Raw genomic sequence first — 20,217 nt, forward strand, 5'->3', positions numbered from 1 at the left:
CTCCCAAGCCCCGCTCCTCACCAGCGGCAGAGCCACCTACTCGGACGCCCCACTCACACGAGATCTGCCTCGGGAAAGTTAATATATTTTAAATTATTTTAAAAGAAATGCAACACCTTATTCTTGGACTTTTCTTAATTGATGCTTTATGGAGGCAGTGTTAACATTGTACAGTGTATGTATAGAGGATTCTCCTCTATTATCTGAAGAGAAACATTGCAAAATGAGGCTTTCATTGAAGGGAGAAAAGAGAGAAAAAAAAACTGTCTCTGTCCCTTTTTTTCCATTAAGAAAAAAACAACTTTCAAAGCAAGCACAGAGGGAGAGTTGGGCTCCAGCGGGCAGTCCCAGTGCAGCCATGCGGCCGGGATGCGGCCTCCAGCCCTGACCACTTGGCTGCAGCTTCAAACTCCACTGGGAGACTTGGGGAGCGAGCTCTCCATGGACAAGAAGATTTCTCTTTAGACAGCACAGGCTGAAAATGCCTCCACCTCAGATGCACCTTACACAGCTAACCCGGTAAAAAGCAGGTGGGTCATGGCACACCAGGTGCACTCCGTGTGAGTAGCGTGGACAGCCCCTCTCTAGCCCAGGGGAAGTTTGGTCCCAAGGGAATGCACACACTTTTCTACCTTGTACAGAGGCCTGCCAGAACAGCTTTATTAGGAATAGCCTCCAAGGAGACACTAGAGAGAGACAGCAGGCAGGCACAGGGCACCGAGCCAGCACCGCTCCTCCTACCGTGGAGGATGGTGGATGTGCAGCCCGGCCATGCGGGCGGGGACAGTCGCGGCATCCCATCCCTCCCCGACAAGCGAGGCTGCAGTCAGTGGCCCAGAAAGGCAGTCTGAAGACTAACTGTGTTTACAGTTTCTCTGCTACTGTCACAAGATAATTTGGAACCTGCTGGGAAGCCTTCTAAAAACGAAAAAGACAGGTGTTTTGTTTCTGATAGGGTTTATCTCAGCAGGCTGGCCTACAATTGGCTGGTAATTCTGCCTCAGCCTCTTGAGTCCTGAGGTTATGGGCATGTTACCACACTGGGCAAAAGACCGATTTGAAACTTTGTAACAAAACAGTTTTGATCAGAAACCCACTAGCACCCATTTAAAGTATATACAAAAGTGAGAAAGTTTAAATTCAGGGATGCAGACCCTAAGTTGGAAGGCATCTGAAGGGTTGTTCAATTTGAACATCACACTGCAGACCTGAGGTAAGGCCAATTTTCTCAACCCAGCAACTGACAGTAAAGATTTAAAGCATTTCTCCCCCCACCCCCCAAAAAAGATTTATTTTTCCCTACAAAAAGACAAGCAAGTGTTGATAGTTACGGATTAAAGTTGCTTGGTAGGTCCCACTCCCAACAGCCACAGTTAGCACTGTCCAGTGCCTGGGGAAGACTTCTGTGACCATCTTTATCATTAGTCCAGGGCAGTACTTCACCAGTAAGCAAGTCCTCTGTCTTCTGTCACTGCCGGGCCTGAGGCAGGGCAGCAGGCCTTGGAGGTTTAGGCCTCTGAGACTATCAGGTCTCTGGTGACTTGAAAAGCAGCAATGAGGGAGCTCAGCTGTATCTTCTCATTGGTGCCAACGGAAAGTCTGTACCTGCAGACACCAACCCCACGTTGAGAATAAAGTACACCTAGGCCCTGCCTGTGAGTGGGAGAACGTGAGAGTTGCTGTGGCTTGCCAGGGGCGCCAGAGCTGATAACCCACCCTGCAGAGGGCCGCTGTCCATGTCCTCCCACAGTCGCTCAGCGCTCACTCACCATGTGTCGACACTGCCGAGGACAGACTGGAAAGTAGCACCGGGAAGCTCTAGATTCTACCCACTCCACCCCCGCAGACAGCGGGGGCATGTGATGGGGGTCACAGACTGATACAACTTTTGCAGAAGGGAGCTGGAGGTTTGTGGTTTGGGCAGCAAAGCAGGGCACTTGCTGTTCATCTTGTCACTTTTAAATGCCTAGCCACCAAAAGCAAAATCACTCCCAATGCAGTGATAGAAAATGACCCAGTCTGTCTGTATGAGCCAGTGACAGCTGCTGGAGCTGGTGATACTGACATTTGATTGAGGCCCAGTGTGCTGTCCACTTAAATGACAGCTACCAGTGTCACTAGGGACTAATGACAGTGTTTACTGAACTGGGCAAAGTGGAAAATTGAGCTTGTTTGCTTTTCCTCCAGTGTGCTCCTGTATGCCACAATGTCTTAATAAGAGGGTAGCTGGGCACCCCCAAACAGCCTGTATACCCGATCTGTGCAGAGCCAAAGGCTAGAGCTCTGAGGACTGAAGTCCCTCTGCTCAGCTATGGACTGGGTTGTACCTGCCCTGTGTACCGCCCTGTGTTCTGCAGGCAGCCCTGTCCTTCAGCACATTCCGCTTGGCACTATCCAAGTGAGGCCGCCCACGTCTGAGGAGCATACAAGCTGAAGCCACACAAGCTGAAACTAAAAAGCTTACAGCAGGAGAGGGGATAGGCAAAGGATTGAAATTGGGAAAACACTCACTCAATGTCTGCCATCTTGGTCAGTAAATGTATCCGAACTGAAGATGGAAAGTCAACTGTGGAAAAAGAAAAACCAAACGAGTAAGATGTGTCACTTCCTAATACAAAACACAAAACCACAGCCATCACCCCTGGGACTTCTGACAGAGCCGAGCCCCATGACAACCACCAGACCAGGAAACAGGATGGTACAGGGCCCGTGGGCGCTTATCAGCTGTTTTGTGATTTCTGTGTGTCGTGTAGCTATGAAAATATCCAGGCTGGAATGTAGTTCAGTGGAAGAATGCTTGGCTAGCATGCATAAGATTAATCCCATCACCTGTATCACCAGAGCACAGAACACCCAATCAGACGCATAGTCTGCATCCCAGTTCGGGGATCTGGACCAAGGGCAAGTCAACACTGTCCATGGTGGGTGACAGCCACACATTAACTAGAAAGCTCAGACCGAGTTGTGAAGCCAAACCTGACAACAGTTCCACACAAGCACACTGGCTGCTTGCTGGAGCCTCTCCCTTTGGAGGGGGCTGCTGTGAGAAGAGCTAAAACGCTGTATGGAGGGGTCCCTGGAGAGCTTCTTACAAAAGCTAGCACCTGGCTCTCCCCACCCCCACCCTGCTGACTGAACCATCTGGGGCGACTCCCAGGTACGGCCCAAGCTGAGATGACCCCAACACAGAAGACAGGAAGCAGATCCCAAAGGCTGCAGTTACACAGATACCCTCTTCGAGGGAGGTGATCCTAGAAATGCGATTCATGGGCCGGGGAGCAGCTTAGGATGCCACAGTTCTGGGCATGTGCAGGGCCCTGGATTCAGTCCCCACCCTAGAGTGGGGAACATACGAGTGAAGAATAAAATATCCTCCTACTGCTCCAAGACGTTCCCTTGAGGAAATACAGCTCGCTGCTCAGGTTATTTCTGCTCACCCCACAGCCCAGAGATTAGGAAGGGTTTGGACAAAGCTTTAACAGCAGTTCAGAACTGCTCAAGATTAAGGTCAGACACTACTCCTGTCTGCGTGTGAGGTCCTCACACCCGTGGGAGCCACCCCAGAGCTATGCCTCCACCCCACTCCACACCAGGGGCCACCAGTTACCTCTGTGGACAAACAGGTGAACCTCAGTCAGGATGTCATGCAGAGCCAAGCCCTTCAGAGTCTTCAGCTCCATGATGTCTAGGAGGAGCAGTTAAGGGATGGGCAGCTATTCCAGAACATGCTGCAGGGAGACTTCACCCCAGCACAGACGGATGCCACTCCACTTGGAGCTACACGCAGGCCTGACTCTAACCTGTCCCACTCTATCTTCAGTAAGGCTTCTCTAAGAAGTACAGCTTTGTCTCCTAGAGCACAGAGCAAGTAGCTGCTTAGACAACCCTGTTACCTGCAGCTTTTCATCTCAGTGCAGACGGAGAACCTCCGTTCAGCCTCTCACAGGCCAGTGCTATCAGGAAGAGAAAGGTTCTCTCCACCTGGGGACACCTGCTTCCCGCCAGCTGACTGACACCCTTCACCTGGCTGGCTGCAGCCTGGAACCCTGGGCCCCCCAGGCCTGAACCTGGCAGCAGTCACCAGAAGGATACTTCTGTAGGCAGTGGTGAAGTCCTGATTCAGCATCCAGTCCAGAATGTTGGCAATGTCTGTCTTAAGGGGATGCCCGGTGCAGGTGTAGACAGTCTCTTCTGTCACCTTCCCAAAGGCCATATTGGTACTCTGCAGACAGGAGGACCCAGGGGCCGTCAACAGCTGCCCTGCCGCAGTGACACGGCAGTCAAGGACAGTGTGGAGCGTGGATCCTGGGCTCTCTAGACGGGAGGCCGCTCTCCGCGGCCAATGCAGCTCTTGCTGTGAAGTGCGCATCCTCCCCCAGCTCCTCTGGCAGCTGCTCCCATCTCCATTAGGACAACACCCAAGCAGAGAACTGGTACCCGACAAGGTGTGTCTTACCAGGTCTAGGCTTCTGAATGAATGTACGGATTGTCTGTCTTGTAAAGCTATATTCAAAGCAATGGTTTAATATGCCTGGAGTAGGCTCATACCTGCAGAATGTTCAAAGCCCTTCGCATATCCCCACTGGACAGAGTGACAAGGGCCTTCATCCCGTCTTCACTTATATCAACACTAAAAGGAAACAGGAGGAGTTATGAAGTCCCCCCCTCCCAAAGGACAGTACTTTCCTGACCTGTGGCATCTAGAAGCTGGCACAGTGCTTAGGGGTGTGTCATGTGAGTAGCCATGCCCCACCCAGAGTCTTAACAGTGAACAAAGGCCCTAAGGAAGCTGCTGCCACGAGCGACTTTGGGAAGAAGAGGCCACAGCTCTGCATCTGATTGCCCAGAATGAATGTCTCAGAACCTCCCCTTCAGCCAGTAGGCAGTATCTCCAAAAAGGGACCCAGCAATAGTCAGTTCCCGTGACAGGGAACAGCTTTCAGGAAAGCAGGTGAGGGGTCAAGAAAAATCAAAAGGGCTCATGAGGTAGAATGTCCAGGGTTCACAGAAAATGACAGCAGCCAGTGGTCCCCTAGACTTCCCCTTGGACTGGGCGCTCTGCCCAGCTTGCCTTCATGGCACTCAATGCCCAAGACCCTCCCGCTCCCTTCTTATAAAGCAACTCACTTCTCCTCTTCTATTACATGCTCCAGGCGAGGAACCATGAGTTCAGGCGTCAGAGGGCCAAATCGGAACCTTGTGCACCTTGACTGCAAGGCAGGGATGATCTTGGACAGGTAGTTACAGATGAGGCAAAACCTGGTGTTCTCTGTGAACTTCTCGATCACTGGGAGACAACCAAGCACCTCACATCAGAGTCTACTCTGACTGTTCAGAAAGTTTAACGACAGCAAGAGTGGGGATGCTAGCTCCCCACAAGGGCAGAGGGTGATAAGGGGTGTTGAGCAACCTGTCCAGCTCAGCCACCTTCCTGTGTAGATCTCTGTGGTCCAGGCTGGCCTCAAACTGCAGGTGACCCACCCGTTCCAGCCTCTGGAGTACTGGGATTGTTGGCATGAGTCACCACCCCCAGCTGCCACTACACTCTCAAAGCTAACAAACATATCATTAGAATGCACAGAATGCTGCTTCTTAGGATCTGCCACAGACCTAACACTCGAGCCCAGTCTGTCCACGAGTCCCATCCCTTCGTGTAAGATGCTGTCTGACAGGCTGTCAAGGTCACCTTCTCGAGGCAGGGGGATGGCTCTGCACACTTCACTGCAGCCATGCTTGGAATCTAGGAGCATCCAGGGAGCAAGAGCCAGTGCTGAGAGATGCACGGGACACCAGTGTCCCCACAGAGATCTGCCCATACTGACAGTCACTTGGCAGAACAAGATGCTGAAGGGAGGATGCCAACACTCTAAGACCAGAAGCAATTCTGTTTGTGCCCCTCCTCTCTGCCATGGGTGCCGTTCCTTTCCTCCCAGGTGTCATCTCCACAGGCTCCAGAAGCTGCTCTTCTCTCACAGCAGATTCCCTGGAGTGTTAGTGGGAGCTGCTCACAGAAGGGTCTAACAGGAGTGGCACCAGCCCCATTCCACAGGAAAATACAGCCCAGTCTGCACTGTAGCCACTCCGACAGAGTCTTGCCTGCTGTTTGCCTCCAATGGTGGAGGGTCTGCGGTAGATTAGGAAATTAAGCCTTATCCCCACTAAATGACAGACTCCAAATCTGGAGCAGAAGCCATCAGTAGAGGAGGACGAGATGACAGAGACTAGCCATACTCAGGGTGATAAAGGGGACCTGGCTACAGGACAGTCCTGTCTGAATCACGGGGACTAAGAGGTGCCTCCTGTGGGGAAAATAATCTCACACCCAGAATTCCTGGCTTTCAGTACGCTCCTAGCCAACATGTCAGGTGGGGCAGCAAGTCTTACCTCGTCTCAAGGCATTCTGGGCATCCTGAGTCATGGCATCAGCTTCATCCAGGATCACAAGCTTAAACCCTTTCCTAGGAGAACAAACACACGCTGAGGTTTCCTTAGCTCCCTCACACACGCAGGCCGAGCCTCCGTCTTCCCTCCCACACCCAGACTGAGCCTCTGTCTTCCCTCCCACACCCAGACTGAGCCTCCTCCGTCTTCCCTCCCACACCCAGACTGAGCCTCCTCCGTCTTCCCTCCCACACCCAGACTGAGCCTCCTCCGTCTTCCCTCCCACACCCAGACTGAGCCTCCGTCTTCCCTCCCACACCCAGGCCGAGTTTACGTCTTCACACCCGGGCACCTCAAGACCATCTAGTCTGAGAAAAGACCTTGAGGAAGGCTGACACCCGCATTCACACCTGCCTGTCATGCCTTCACTCGTAGCCAGAAGTGAGGGCTAATTTCTTCTTGAATCGTCCTTCATTGTTCACAGTATTCTTTTGCCAGCTGCTTGTTTGTGGGACTAGAACCCAGGGCTATGAGTAGTAGGCTAAGCAGCTACACACACCCCCAAGCCCATTCATTACACTGTGTGTGTGTGTGTGTGTGTGTGTGTGTGTGTGTGTGCGCGCGCGCGCGCACTGCGTGCCATAGCACAAACAAGGAAGTCACAGGATGACCTGTGGAAGCCAGTTCTCTCCTTTACCATGTGGGTCCCAGGGATCAAACTTGTCATCTGGCTTGGTGGCAAACAGTTTAACCCACTGAGCCATCTTAACAGTCCCTTCCTTTTCTTATTTTGACCCCTATGCCAGTCATCCTCCTGACCTCAATCATCCCTGTTTAAATTCAGACCAGCTCATCCAGTCTTGCCGTTAACGACCCACATGGAGCTGCTGTAGGCTCAGGCAGTACCCTGCCCTAGCACCCCACATCTCCTGGACCATCCTTGACTTGTCTGTTCACTTCTAACTAAGCCATTCCTTCTTCCCTTTAGACACTGGTCAAAGGGAAGACCAAATAGTGAGGCTATGTCCTGACTTCATGCACTGAGCCCTCTAGGGAGAGAAATACATAGAATTCTTACTTGAAGATTGTCCTCGTGCTGGCAAAGCTGAGGATTGGCCCCCGGACGATATCGATTCCTCGGTCATCGGAAGCATTCAGCTACACTCGGAAGAGAGGCTCCAGTGAAAATCACACCCTATGCCAGCTATAAAGTCCTGTCTTCTCGGCACCCCAATAGTGCCAGCTAGTTCTCTAGATCCAGTGACAGCTAAGATACTCCAGTAGTGCCAGCTAGTTCTCCAGACCTAATGACAGCTAAGATACTCCAGTAGTGCCAGCTAGTTCTCCAGATCCAATGACAGCTAAGATACTCCAGTAGTGCCAGCTAGTTCTCCAGACCTAATGACAGCTAAGATACAATCGTTCAGAATGAATCCCTGTACTCAACCTCACAGCACCACACCCACATAAATTTATGAAATAAACACCGGGCCTGGTGATCCTGAGCCAGTACCTCTACCATGAGAAAACGATGCTAACTTTAGTTCTTACCCCCTGGAGGCCATCAGGTGTGGAATGAGCTAAAGCAAGAACACTGAACAGCTAGGGCCGAGCCTCATGTCTACTGTATAAGTCAAACACTTTTGTCTTCAAGTTGGTCTTGAGCTCACACAGCCTAAGATGACCATGAACGTCTGATCCTCTTGCCTCCACTTCCTGAGTGCTGGGATTATAGGTGTGCATCTGTTCTTCTATGCTCAGGACCAAACCCAGGACTTCCGGTATGGTGGCAGGTACTCTAACAGCGGAGCTACATCCCTAGTCCTTCAAATGCTTTTCTTTCAAACACAACATTTAGATTTTTTTTTTGTTTGTTTGTTTTGTTTTGTTTTTCGAGACAGGGTTTCTCTGCAGCTTTTTTAGAGCCTGGCCTGGAACTAGCTCTTGTAGACCAGGCTGGCCTCGAACTCACAGAGATCCGCCTGCCTCTGCCTCCCGAGTGCTGGGATTAAAGGCGTGCACCACCACGGCCCGGCAACATTTAGATTTTTATAATCTAAGGGTGTTATCAGTCAAGGTCCCACCAGCCTCAGATGACATATCTCCATGCAGTAATCTAAGAAGATCCAGATGAAGAAAAGGACATTTCAAAGGTGTTTTGAGTCTAAAGCAATGGTTCTCAACCTATGGATTGTGACCCCTTTTAGAGGGGCATCCATCTAATGGACCCTTTCACAGATGGCCACTGGAAAGCACAAATATTTACAATTCACAACTAACAAAATTACAGTTATGAAGTAGCAATGAAAATCATTTTATGGCTGGGGTTCCCCACAATACGAAGAACTGTATTAACGTCGCAGCATTAGGAAGGTTGAAAACCACCGCTGTACTGAGGCTGTCGTTACCACCCCTAAATCTGAAGGGGTTCAACAAGAGCTATGGGTAGGTCGAGCAGGCTGTGGGGAGAGCATGACCTCTGAGTTGGGCCCTGCAGGAAGTGGAGGCTGCCCAGTGTTAACTCCCTAGTGGGTCCAAACAGCATCCCCATTTGACAACACCCCAACCCCCACTCAGATCTCGCTGGCCAAACCCAACCAGGACCCGGGAGGCCAGGGAGGAAAAGAGAAGTAGCGGAACTAAAGGCAAGAGCCTGAACTCCCTCTAGAGCGAGACTGTCCCGTTCACCTCCAAGACCATGGAGCCAAATTCTTTATCTTTGTACAGCTGCTTGGCACAGGCCAGGATGGTGGACGTCTTTCCTGTCCCCGGAGGGCCATAGAGAAGCAGGTGTGGCAGGCGGTCTTCACTGATGAACTTCTGAACTGAGGCAGGAGGAAGGAGACACCATCAGTCCCTGGGCCCCTCACATTCACGGAAGTCCTCTAGTCCCAGTCAGAGGCAGACGTGGGGAGGTTAAGTCCGGAAGTCATATCATGGTTTGGCTGTGTCTTCTGTGGACTTACACTAGCTACCTTGGGATGTTCTAGAAAGGTGAGGAAGCAGGTCACTGGAGACATGCCTTTGAGGGTCGCACCTGACCCCTTCCTAGCTCTCTACTTCCTGTCCCCTATGGAGAGATCAGTGCTCCCCAGGCCGTGAAGCTGTGCTCACCAAGGGCCTATAGTCAATGGATCTAGCGACTGGGCCAAAACCTCTGAACCCATGAGGGAAAATCAATCTTCCCTCCTCTAAATGGTCTTCTTAGGGGGTGGGGAACTGGAAAGACGGTTCAGCAGTTAAATGAGGGCTTGCTGTCCTTACAGAGGACAGGGCTTGGCTCCTAGCACCTACACTGTGGTTCACAGTTGCCTTCCAGAGGACCCAACTACCTCTTCTGGCCTCTGGAGACACCAGGCACACATGGTGCAGACATAAATGTATAAACAAAACACCTAAACAATAAAAATAAATACACCTTTCAGTTTGTCCTTGTACACATACGGAAAAGGAACGAACACACCCCCTCCTATAAAGTCCAGTTCATGCTTTACACTATCACCCAGTAAAGACAGCATCACCACCAAATGTAACCAAGCCCTCCCACAAGAACAACAGCAACAGACAGGGATACTCACTGGTACTCAGAATGTCCTGATGAGAAATGAGATCGCCTAGGGTCTGTGGCCTGTACTTTTCAACCCTGAAACAGAATTCAGCACGAGTCACGGCATATACGGCCACGTTCTGTCACATGCAAACAAGCCCCTTCACATCCCAACACAGCCAATAGCTCTCACAACCAGTGGTGGGTTCTGTCCCCCAGGGAACATCTGTCAGGCCATTAGCTGTAAGACGTGGGCAGAGGGTGTTAGTGGAGTAGCTCTCACAACCAGTGGTGGGTTCTGTCCCCCAGGGAACATCTGTCAGGCCATTAGCTGTAAGACGTGGGCAGAGGGTGTTAGTGGAGTCTGGCTAGTTGGAGTCAGGAGGCTGCTGAACATCCCACAGTGTGCAGGACAGCTCCCTGTTGCCCCACCCCCACAGGAGGCCTCCAAGTCAACAGCCCTGAACCTCAACAATTTGGACAGGCACGTGAATTTGCAAAGGATGTCACACTGAGATTTCCACAATCAAGTTGGGATTTGGCCGAACCATGCGGACAATCTTGAGTTCGAGAAGCCAGACTCAAAATGCCACAGTCTGTGACTTTAATGTGTGGCCCAAGATAAGTCTTCCTCTTCGGGCATAGACCAGAAAAGTGAAAAGAATGGCCAGGCTTGCTTAAAACATCGCTACGTGCTGTAGGACTGTTCAGAATGGAAGCCCTGGAGCCCGAGATGGCTCAGCAAGTAACGGCACTTGACGCTAAGTCTGAGGACCTGGGTTCGATCCCGGGATTACTCGTTGGCGGAAGGAACCAGGTTCTACAAGTTGTCCTCTGCCCTCCACGCAGGTGTGCTGCTACGCTCCTCTCCCCCGCAAATAAATAAATGGTAATATGAAAGGAAAAAAGAAAGCAAGCGTTGAATTCGGACACTTGAGTTCGAATCCAAGCCTACCCACTCTCTGAGCCTTTCTAAAGAAAGCCAGGATCGATCTCTTAGGGTCATCAAAGCGCAATGGCGATGCTCGAGGCACCCGAGGATGGCTAAACTGCGCTCAGGCCTCGGTAGCCGGGCTGTCTGGTGTGGACGCGGGCGAGCGGACGGCTGCAGGCAAGGCTGCGGCGCCAGGGCCGGGTGTCTGCAGCGCCGATCCGGGCCGCAGGCCGGGAGAGGGAAGAGGATCGCGAAGCTTCTATAAAGAAGGACGGGAAGTAGGATGCGGGGCCGCTCCTACCAGGGCAAGTTCCGGACCCGCTGCTGCGGAGGCGCCGCCGCCATGAGTGACAGATGCTACGGGACCAGGCCACCGACCGTCCGCACTCGGAGTCCGCGCGCAAACCAACCCTCGCGAGGCTTCGCCTCCCGCTTCCGGCTTCCTCCCTCCGGCCCGCCTCCTCCCTGTTGCTAAGGCGCTAGTTGCTAGGTAACCCGAGGCGCGGATCCGCTACCCCGCTACAGATGGCGGTTCCAGCAGGAGAGGGCTGTCTCAGCCACGCAGGAGATCCAGGGAGACCGCGCGCTGCAGCCGGTGCCACCGAGAGCCTCACCAGAGTCAGACCCTGCCAGCTGAAGGGCAAGCCGCAAAGGAACAGCAAGTTCCACAGCCAGAAACAATTCCGCACCCTGGATTCCATAACCAACAACACATAAACACGCGCGCGCGCACACCCCCCCCCCACACGCATACATGCGAACGGCCATATACACACGAAAACACAGTTACATATGCAAACATACATCCATTTATACGTATACATAACAGTCACATACATTTACACTCACACACATACATGTAAATAAATTTGCACTCACAAACACACGTACAGACATATGCACAGGAATACAGTTACATAAACACACATACATACATCATACATACATTTCCACTTTCATATACATGTACGCTTACACACATAAACATATGCTCACACATACATAAACACAAAGACATCTGTATATATATACATATATATACATATACATACATACATACACGCATATACATTTCCCCCTACATCAAGAGGATTCCAGATCAATTTTATTTTAATCTTTAAAATTTATTTTGAGCCAGACATGGTGGCACACACCTTCAAACTCAGCACTTGGGAGGCAGAGGTAGGTGGATCTCTAAGTTCAAGGCCTACAGAGTGAGTTCCAGGACAGCCAGAGCTACATGGTGAGACCCTGTCTTGAAAAAAAATTAATTAATCTGTGTTCATCTGCAACTTGGCTGCAGATCCCTTTCTCCACTGGGCCATCTCAACAGCTCAACTTTCTCTTTTTTTTTTTTTTTTTGCTGCTCTGAATTTTCCATAAAAAGTGTGCATAGCATCCACAATAAAGCCTTTATTATTATTTACTTGCTTGTTTTCATTTTAAGACAGGATCTCGATAGCCTCAACTGACCTAGAGTTTACTCTGTGGATTAGAACTCCCCGCTTGTAGTCTCCCAACTCCTGGGAAGACTCTGCCACAATGAACAAGATGAAGATACCAGGAGCACCCAAGGCTGGGGTGGGGGAGCAATGTTGGGAGGGAGATATTAGTGACTGTAACCAAGGTGGGGGGAGGACAGACCTCAAACACAGGGGCAGCTGTTGCTGCAGCCTAACCCCTGCCTGGAACCCAGGGGAAGGGGTGAGGGGATGGGGGATGGCTCACTTGTCAGAGTGTATGTACTGTGGCTTGCACAGAGCCCTGGGCTTGGTTCCCAGCACCACAGAAACCAGGCATGATATTGTATGCCTGTTATGCCAAGTCTGTGAGGTGCAGACTGGAGCATTGGAATTGCAAGGTCATCCTTAGCTGTGTATCCAGTTCATGGCCAGCCTGGAGTTGTGTGTAGCTGCCCTGGGAGTCAAGCAACCGCCATTTTGGGGAGTTCAGCTGTGTCCACTTACAAAAGAATTACACCAGCTGTACTTTTTGACTGTTTACTTCCCCTGACGGAGGACTTCACCTGCATACACAGCAGCTCCCTGCAATAGGCCAAGAGATGGGGCTGTGGAGAAATCCTCATCCCTGCTGGGCTTAAAACCTTTCTGGAGCCATCTCTGGAGGAAGGAGCACCCACACCCTTGTAAGTAATTCTCACCTGTGCTCTGTAAGGGAGCCCCCCCAAAGTGAACTGATCCCACAGAGTGAACTTTGGCAGCAGAACTGTACTTCAGTTTGTCACTGGAGCCTGGGGAGGACAGTTAGACATTGCTCATGTCTTCCCCGGGAGGCATTTTATCAACACCGGGTTACATGAGACCCTATTCCAAAAGCAAAGCAAAACACATCACAGAAGAAGGGGATTGGATGGGGCTCTACAGATGACAGCACCCCAACCCTTTGCTTCCTCCATAGGCCAACTTGAGCACTGGTTTTTCAGGTCACTAGCTACTTGGCTCAGCGAAGCGTACTACAGTAGTTTCTGCTCGGAGATGGCTGTGAGGGTTAGAACCAGGGGCACAGCCGGGGCCTCTCTCTCCCTTCTACCATTCTCTGCCCGTCTTATTCTTCTTTCATATTTTTTCATCTCATACAAAACTCCAAAGGTTGGTAGGATGTTTGAATAAGAAATGGTCCCCATAGGCTCATCTTTTTAAATATTTTGTCCCCAGTTGGTGGAACTGTTTGGAAAGGCTTAGAAGGTATGGTTCTCTTCATTGCTTTTCCTTTGCTGTGAAGAGACACTATAACCAAGGCAACTTACATAATCGTTTTTTTTTTTTCTTTCTTTCTTTCTTTTTTGGCTATTTTTTTCTTTTTCTTTTTCTTTTTTTTTTTTTTTTTTTAAGACAGGGTTTCTCTGTCCTGGAACTCACTCTGTAGACCAGGCTGGCCTCGGACTCAAAGTTCCATAGACTCACAGAGGCCCCTGCCTCTGTCTCCTGAGTGCTGGGATTAAAGGTGTGCGCCACCACGCCTGGCATAAGAAAGCATTTAATTGAGGGCTTGTTTACAGTTCCAGAAGGTGACTCCGTGACTGTCATGGTGGAGAGCATTGCAACAGGCAGACATGACAGTGGAGATTTATTTGGGAAGGAGAAGTCCAGGAGAAAGGCCAACTCTGCCAAAGAGGGATAAATGGCAGCCCTTAACTGAACAGGCAGAGAGGCCTATTTAGGGCTTCTTAGAGGTGGAGTTTTCCCAAGGAGAAGAGGGATTGGTTAGTTTTTCCCTGCTCAGGGATTGGTCAGTTTAGCGGGTCACAGGCAGTGATGGCTGTGACTTCATGGCCAAACTGTGTTTCTTTTACTGGTCCTTTTTAGCTTTTTGACTCTAATCTTAGGAGCAGGGCATATGTCTTTTACTGGCTCTGATTCTGGAGACAAAGTGTGTTTCTTTGACACTAGTTTCAGAGTCAGGGCATATTTCTTTGGTCCTGGGTTCAAGGATAAAGATGTTTCTCTCCCTGGCCCAGGCCTCAGATCCAGGGTGTGTTTCTTTCTCTGAATCTGGGTTCAGAGTCAGGGTGCTTGGTGATTGGTTGGTTTCCTGCTCCAGTAGTCCCTTTTGCTCTACATACAGTGTCACACGTCTGCAGACATTTGGAACCAGGACATTGTGATTACCTCTGGCCCGGTTGTCCTGCAAACCATAAGACATAAAAGCTTTAGAACCATGTCTGTGTTTATTGGATTCTAGGAACGCACCCAGCTTTGATTTTTCTTAAGAAAAATGAGGAAGCTTGGCAGTGGCGGCACTCACCTTTGATCCCAGCACTCGGAAGGCAGAGTTAAGTGGATCTCTGTGAGTTCGAGGCCACCCTGTTGTACAGAGTGAATCCCAGGACTACAAAGTTTTGAAAAAATTCAAAACTAAGATAAACCAGGAACATTCTAGCTAGGATGAATCATCTTTGTCCTAATCTGTAACCATGACTCCCTTTCTGCTTCGCTACTCTGTCCAGAAGCAAACTGGGGTTAAAGGTGTGTGACACCATGCCCATCTTGGGGTAGGCACTCCTACACTAGGGTTGTGTGCTTGGCATGCAGAATTTGTTTGGATGAAATTGTATTCGGCACCGAGGACATGTCTGTGTGTGTCTGGAGGTGGACCGGGTCTCCAGGAGAGGAGATGCTTTATTGCTGACCTCCACATACAGACCAGATGCCTGTAACACTGGCTCAGAGGAAGCCCGCGACAACAGCTGAATGGGCAAGTGAATGGGTGGCTGACGTCAGCTGATCTCCGCTAGGCTGTTACTGTGCTCTCTCCAGTGCTCAGAGTGTTTTGTGTTTACTGTACATGTGGCCCCCATCTGACTGTGGGCCGACTTACAAGTATTCATCTTTACGATGGGTTTGGAGGAGTATGTTCATTTTGTGTGACAGTGGGATATAACTCCCCTCCTAAGCCAAGGAGCGTCTGCACAGAGCATCAGGGCTCAATTGTTGCAAGAAACCCAAGTGACCATTTTGGCCTCTTGTCGCCCCTGCGAAGTAGTTACTACTCACTTGGCACCGGGGCAGAATGACATCTTACCAAGAGTCTATTTTCCAAATGCTAGCTCTTAGCTGTGACACCAGTTACGGCAGCAATATCCCCTGGGACATTGTTAGAAATAAATAATAATTACCTTCCCCCACCCCAAACTCATCAATTCTGAAACTCGGGGTGGGGGTGGGGTGCCCCACCTGTGGTGTAATAAGTTCTCCAAGGTATTGTAATTCACTGAAGTATGAGACCCATTTACTTTACTGCTGTGGAACAATGGTCTTCTACCCTGTAAAGAATTGTCACCTTCTTGGTTTAATAAAACATTGATTGGCCAGTGTCCAGGCAGGAATTATAGGCAAAGCAAGCAGAATAGGAGAATTCTAGGAACAGGAAAGGGTCAGTCTGTAGTCCTCACCCAAATGCAGAGGAAGCAAGATGAGAATGCCTTACTGGTAAAAGTTACCAAGCCATGTGGCTAGCACAGATAAGAATTATGGGTTAATTTAAGATGTAAGACAAAGTTAATAAGAAGCCTGAGCTAATAGGCCAACCAGTTCAGAATTACTGTAGACCTCTGTGTGTTTCTTTGGGACTGAATGGCTGGGGGACGGGCAGGAAAGAAACCTCTGTCAACAACTGTCAGCCCTTCATTATATCCCCTTCAGACACCAAGGACAGAGAGTCAAATGGTTATTTTACAGTTGTGTCTATGGTAATTACTGTCTCATTGCTGTAACAAAATACCATATAAAAGCGTCTGAAGGGAGAGAGGTGTCTATTTTGGCTCCTGGTTTAAGGGTGTGTTGTTCCCAATGGTGGAAAAGGCACGGCAGTGGGCAAGCGAGGCAGCTGGCTGTGTTGCATCTGCAGTCAAGAGGCAGAGGGAGACGAACGCTGATGCACAACACACTTTCACCTTTTCTCCCCTTGCTTTTTTTTGAGACAGGGTTTCTCTAGGTGACAGTCTTAGAACTCGCTTTGTAGACCAGGCTGGCCTTGAACTCACTGAGATCCACCTGCCTCTAGGATTGAAGGCATGCACCACCACCACCACCAGGCCTGCCTTCTCCTTTTTATAGTTCTGGACCCCAGACCAAGGACTGGCATTGCCCACGTTTCGGGTGGGTCTTCCCATCTTTATTAAACGTGGTTCCCGACGAAGGGCTGGTATCTTCTCGCACAGGAGACTAAGCATTGTTTTGTGGTGTTATGACAAAGAAGCCAGACTTCTGATTATCTCTGGCTTTTTCTGCCACTGTGATGCCGTCCCCATTTGTCCTCAACAGTAGTCCAATGGATGGCACCGATTATAGACTCTATTATTATTATTATTATTATTATTATTATTATTTTGAGACATTTTTTGTGTGTGTAACAGCTCTAGCTGTCCTGGAACTTGCTCTGTAGATCAGACTGGCCTCCACTCACAGAGATCCGCCTGCTTCTGCCTCCCGAGTGGTGGATTAAAGGTATGTGCCACCATGCCCAGTCCAATTATGGATTCTTAGCTTCAAAAACCGTGAGCTAAGTAAACCTTTTTGCATCATACATGACCCTGGTATTTCATTATACTCACAGAACATTAAATGATTAAAGTGACAGGACATTCTTACTGTGCCTACTTCAGTCAGCTGGGCCCCTTTGGCCACCTGTTCCCATATTGTCTGTTTTGGGAAAATTAGTTCATCTTAGAGTTCCATTTGATGACATGTGTCCTGGTATGGTAATTCCATCTTGTTTGGTCAGATGTATTGGGTCTAACTTCAAGAATTTAGTCCTAATCAGTGCCCTGCCCCATCAAGTCTGACTTAGCAGTACTCACTGGAACCTTGTGTAAAAACTGAGATATTCTATTAAGTGTCCCGTGTGCACAGGAGGGGGCTGCATATTTCCACTTTTGCCATTATCTGAAGATAGAGTCCCGTTGGTAGGCTACTCAGCATGTCTTTGGATCTCATTACTGGCATCTGAAAAATGGGTATGGATGGTTCACGATTAAAACTACTTGGGAAGGGGCTGAAGGATGTGAGCTCCTACTGATCCATCAGAAGACTGGAGTTCAGTTCCCAGTACCCATCTCAGGAGGCTCACAACCACCTGTAATTCCAACTGTAGAGGGATCTGGCGCCCTCTTCTGGCCTCTGAGAGCACCTACACTTACCTGTACACACACACACACACACACACACACACACACACACACCGCCTCCTTCCCTTCCTCTCTTCCTTTTAGGTGCTGTAGCACAGCTGACTTTAGACTCAAGGCAATGCCCCTGCTTCAGCCCTTCAAATACTGGAAGTAAAGGCACAAGCTACTACACTCAGCTCAAGTTTCCAGTATAAGATTTGAGCAGGAAACCTGAGATCGTGTCTCACGTGTGTCATCCGTAGGGAGGCTGGGGGACTCCCCTGGGAGACAGGGCAGAGACAAACTGTGTTCAAAGTAAAGGCCGAAGTACCTCCAGCAAACCAAGTCAAGGGAGCTCACCACTTCTGGGAATCCATGCCTCAATCCCATAACAGGGAGAGCAGGTTCTGGTCAGCCACATTGTCATTTAGGAGGGCGCTGGATTAAGGTGCAAGCAGCTACAGACAGAAACAGTTTGTTTAAGTTTACTTTGTTTTTGTTTTTTTGAGTGTGCGTATGTGTGTAAGGGTGGGTGTGAGTATTTGCATACACGCAGGCTTTCTCACCCATGCATGAACATGGGCCAGGGCCAGAGGTGACCAGTGGGACTGAGAGCCCAGTTTTCCCCTTCTTTCCCTTGAAGTTGTTCAGGAAACTGTAGAGAAACTGGCCCAAATGTTGGAAGAGGGCCACCGGCCCTTTAGTGCTTTCTGCAGCCTGTTGAAAGAGATGCCCTTTGTCGGTTGGTACAGTTTAGATCTGCAAGGGTCACAAGGAGGGTCACAAGGCCTGTGTGTTTGCTTGGTACTATCAAGAGGCGATGGAATGTCTCAGAGGTGGTACCTGATAGGAGGTCTTAGGTCATAGACAGGCGTGCCCTTGATGGGAATAACTGGAACCCAGGATCTCCGCCATGTGCTTCAGCCACGATGCTCTGCCTCACCGCAGGCTTAAAAGCAGAGGTACCAGCCTACCACAGATGGATGCCCATAAGACTGAACCAAGGAAACTTCTGTGTGTAAATTCACATTAAGGTAGCATTAAGATGTCACATTAAGGTAACATAAAGCGGATTCACACACAGACAAACACACACAGAGATGCATAGACACACACACACACACGCACGCACAGACACCTCTCTGAATACTGACAGCTTTATTGTTTTTTTTTTCTCTCAGTTTGTGACAGATTGTGACAATCCAGAACTTATATCATGGCTCCGAAACCACACAGTTAGCTTAAAGTCCTCTGAGAGCTAAGTGGAGACGGAACATGAGCTCGGGCACCTGGGGGCTTGTTAGCCATGGGGCCCAGCATCTGTCTGTGAACAGGGTCTCTGGGCAAATCACCTGCCTGTGTCAGCTGGTAAGACCCTGGCTACGGGCAGCGCTTCTCTACCCCCCGACCTGCCCTTCCTGGCTGTTCAACAGCTCTGTGGAGAAATGAAGAGTTCTCCCTCTCATCCTCCACTCCCACCTCTTCCCTCTAGGGCCCTTTGGGGGTTTAACAGTTCAGCCATTGTCCCCTGTTCTGAGGCTTTCCTGCTCCCTTGGGTTGGGCAATCCCGACACCCCAGAACTCTAAGACTTAATTGCTTGGGGGAGAGGGAAATTCCCTCCCGTGATGAATCTGCCCGGAAAATGCAGTCCTTAATCCTCAACCTGCTATTTTGTCACACTAATAAAAGACCCCGGCAGCTTGGGGAATTAAAAAACAACAACAACAACAAAATCTCCTTTTTGGAGTCGTTCCTTATTCTTCCTGCTTTGATTTCGGCCTCATTGCCTTGGGCTACGATCTCTGGGGTCATTATGATTAAGAAATGGTGTTAAGAAGCCTGGCTTGTCTCAGGCTGCTTTGGATCTGTGAACATGAAAAGTCACTGGTGACAAAGTTTGGGTGTGGACCCGTCGTACTGACTGTGTGCACAGTGAGCAGTGGTCTCAGTGCCTTTCTCCTCACACTGGGGCCCAAGGATATGAAGAAGAGAAAAATAAGCCAGGCTTGGCACACAGGAGGCTGAAGCAGGAGGATTTCTGTGAGTTTGAAGCTAGCCTGGGCTACATAGTGAATTCTGGAGCTGTAGAGTAAGACATTATCTCAAGACAAAACAAACTGTGTGTGCGCGTGCGTGTGTGTTTGTGTGTGTGTATGTGGGTGTGTCTGTGTCTGTGTGTATATGTGTGTGTCTCTGTGTGTCTGTGTCTGTGTGTGTATTTATGTGTGTGTCTGTGTATGTGAGTGTATGTGTCTGTGTGTATTTATGTGTGTGTGTCTGTGTATATATGTGTGTGTGTATGTACATGCATGTTACGGTGATTGGACATGTGAAGGTCAGAGGATAACTGTGGAGTCAGTCTTCTCCTTCCACCATGATAGCTTTGTGTTTCAAGTAGAAACGGTCAAAATACGCTTTTTGTATTTTTTCAAAATCTGGCTGGGGAGGCAGCTTAGTTGGTAAAGTGCTTGCCATCCGAGTTCGATCCCCAGCACCATGTGGGAAAAAATGTGTGTGAGGTCGTGGGTGCTTATAATCTCAGCACCGGGGAAGCAGAGGCAGGAGGATGCCAGGGCCGGCCTGCCAGGCTAGCCTGCTGAGGGAGGCCTGGTGCCAGTGAGAGCCCTGCCTCACAAACAGAGAGAGCGGAGGACGTGGCAGCAGATGCCTTTAGTCCCAGTACTCAGGGGGCAGAGGCAGGTGGTCAGTTCCAGGGCAGCCAGGGCTTC

General features: G+C 49.9%; 1 protein-coding gene across 1 annotated transcript; it reads right to left on the reverse strand.

The window, feature by feature from the left end:
- Positions 1-129: 129 nt before the first annotated feature.
- Rfc5 (replication factor C subunit 5) lies at positions 130-11,286 on the reverse strand. Its single transcript, XM_038345103.1, has 11 exons — positions 11,164-11,286; positions 9,960-10,024; positions 9,070-9,206; positions 7,460-7,539; positions 6,385-6,458; positions 5,128-5,287; positions 4,549-4,630; positions 4,093-4,222; positions 3,608-3,685; positions 2,512-2,566; positions 130-1,605 (listed from the first exon to the last, which is right to left on the reverse strand). Exons 1-11 carry the CDS (start codon positions 11,205-11,207, stop codon positions 1,509-1,511), a joined length of 1,002 nt encoding a protein of 333 aa, XP_038201031.1. The 5' UTR covers positions 11,208-11,286; the 3' UTR covers positions 130-1,508.
- Positions 11,287-20,217: the final 8,931 nt, after the last annotated feature.

This window comes from Arvicola amphibius, chromosome 10 (genome assembly GCF_903992535.2).
Source record: "Arvicola amphibius chromosome 10, mArvAmp1.2, whole genome shotgun sequence".
NCBI classification, from domain to species: domain Eukaryota; kingdom Metazoa; phylum Chordata; class Mammalia; order Rodentia; family Cricetidae; genus Arvicola; species Arvicola amphibius.

Excerpts from the sequence above, each read along its gene's own strand:
- Rfc5 (XM_038345103.1), bottom strand. The coding sequence starts at position 11,207 with ATGGCGGCGGCGCCTCCGCAGCAGCGGGTCCGGAACTTGCCCTG. Across the intron at positions 10,025-11,163 it reads CGGGTCCGGAACTTGCCCTG|GGTTGAAAAGTACAGGCCAC; the intron begins GTAGGAGCGGCC and ends ATTCTGTTTCAG. Across the intron at positions 1,606-2,511 it reads ACCAAGATGGCAGACATTGA|GTACAGACTTTCCGTTGGCA; the intron begins GTGAGTGTTTTC and ends TGGTGTCTGCAG.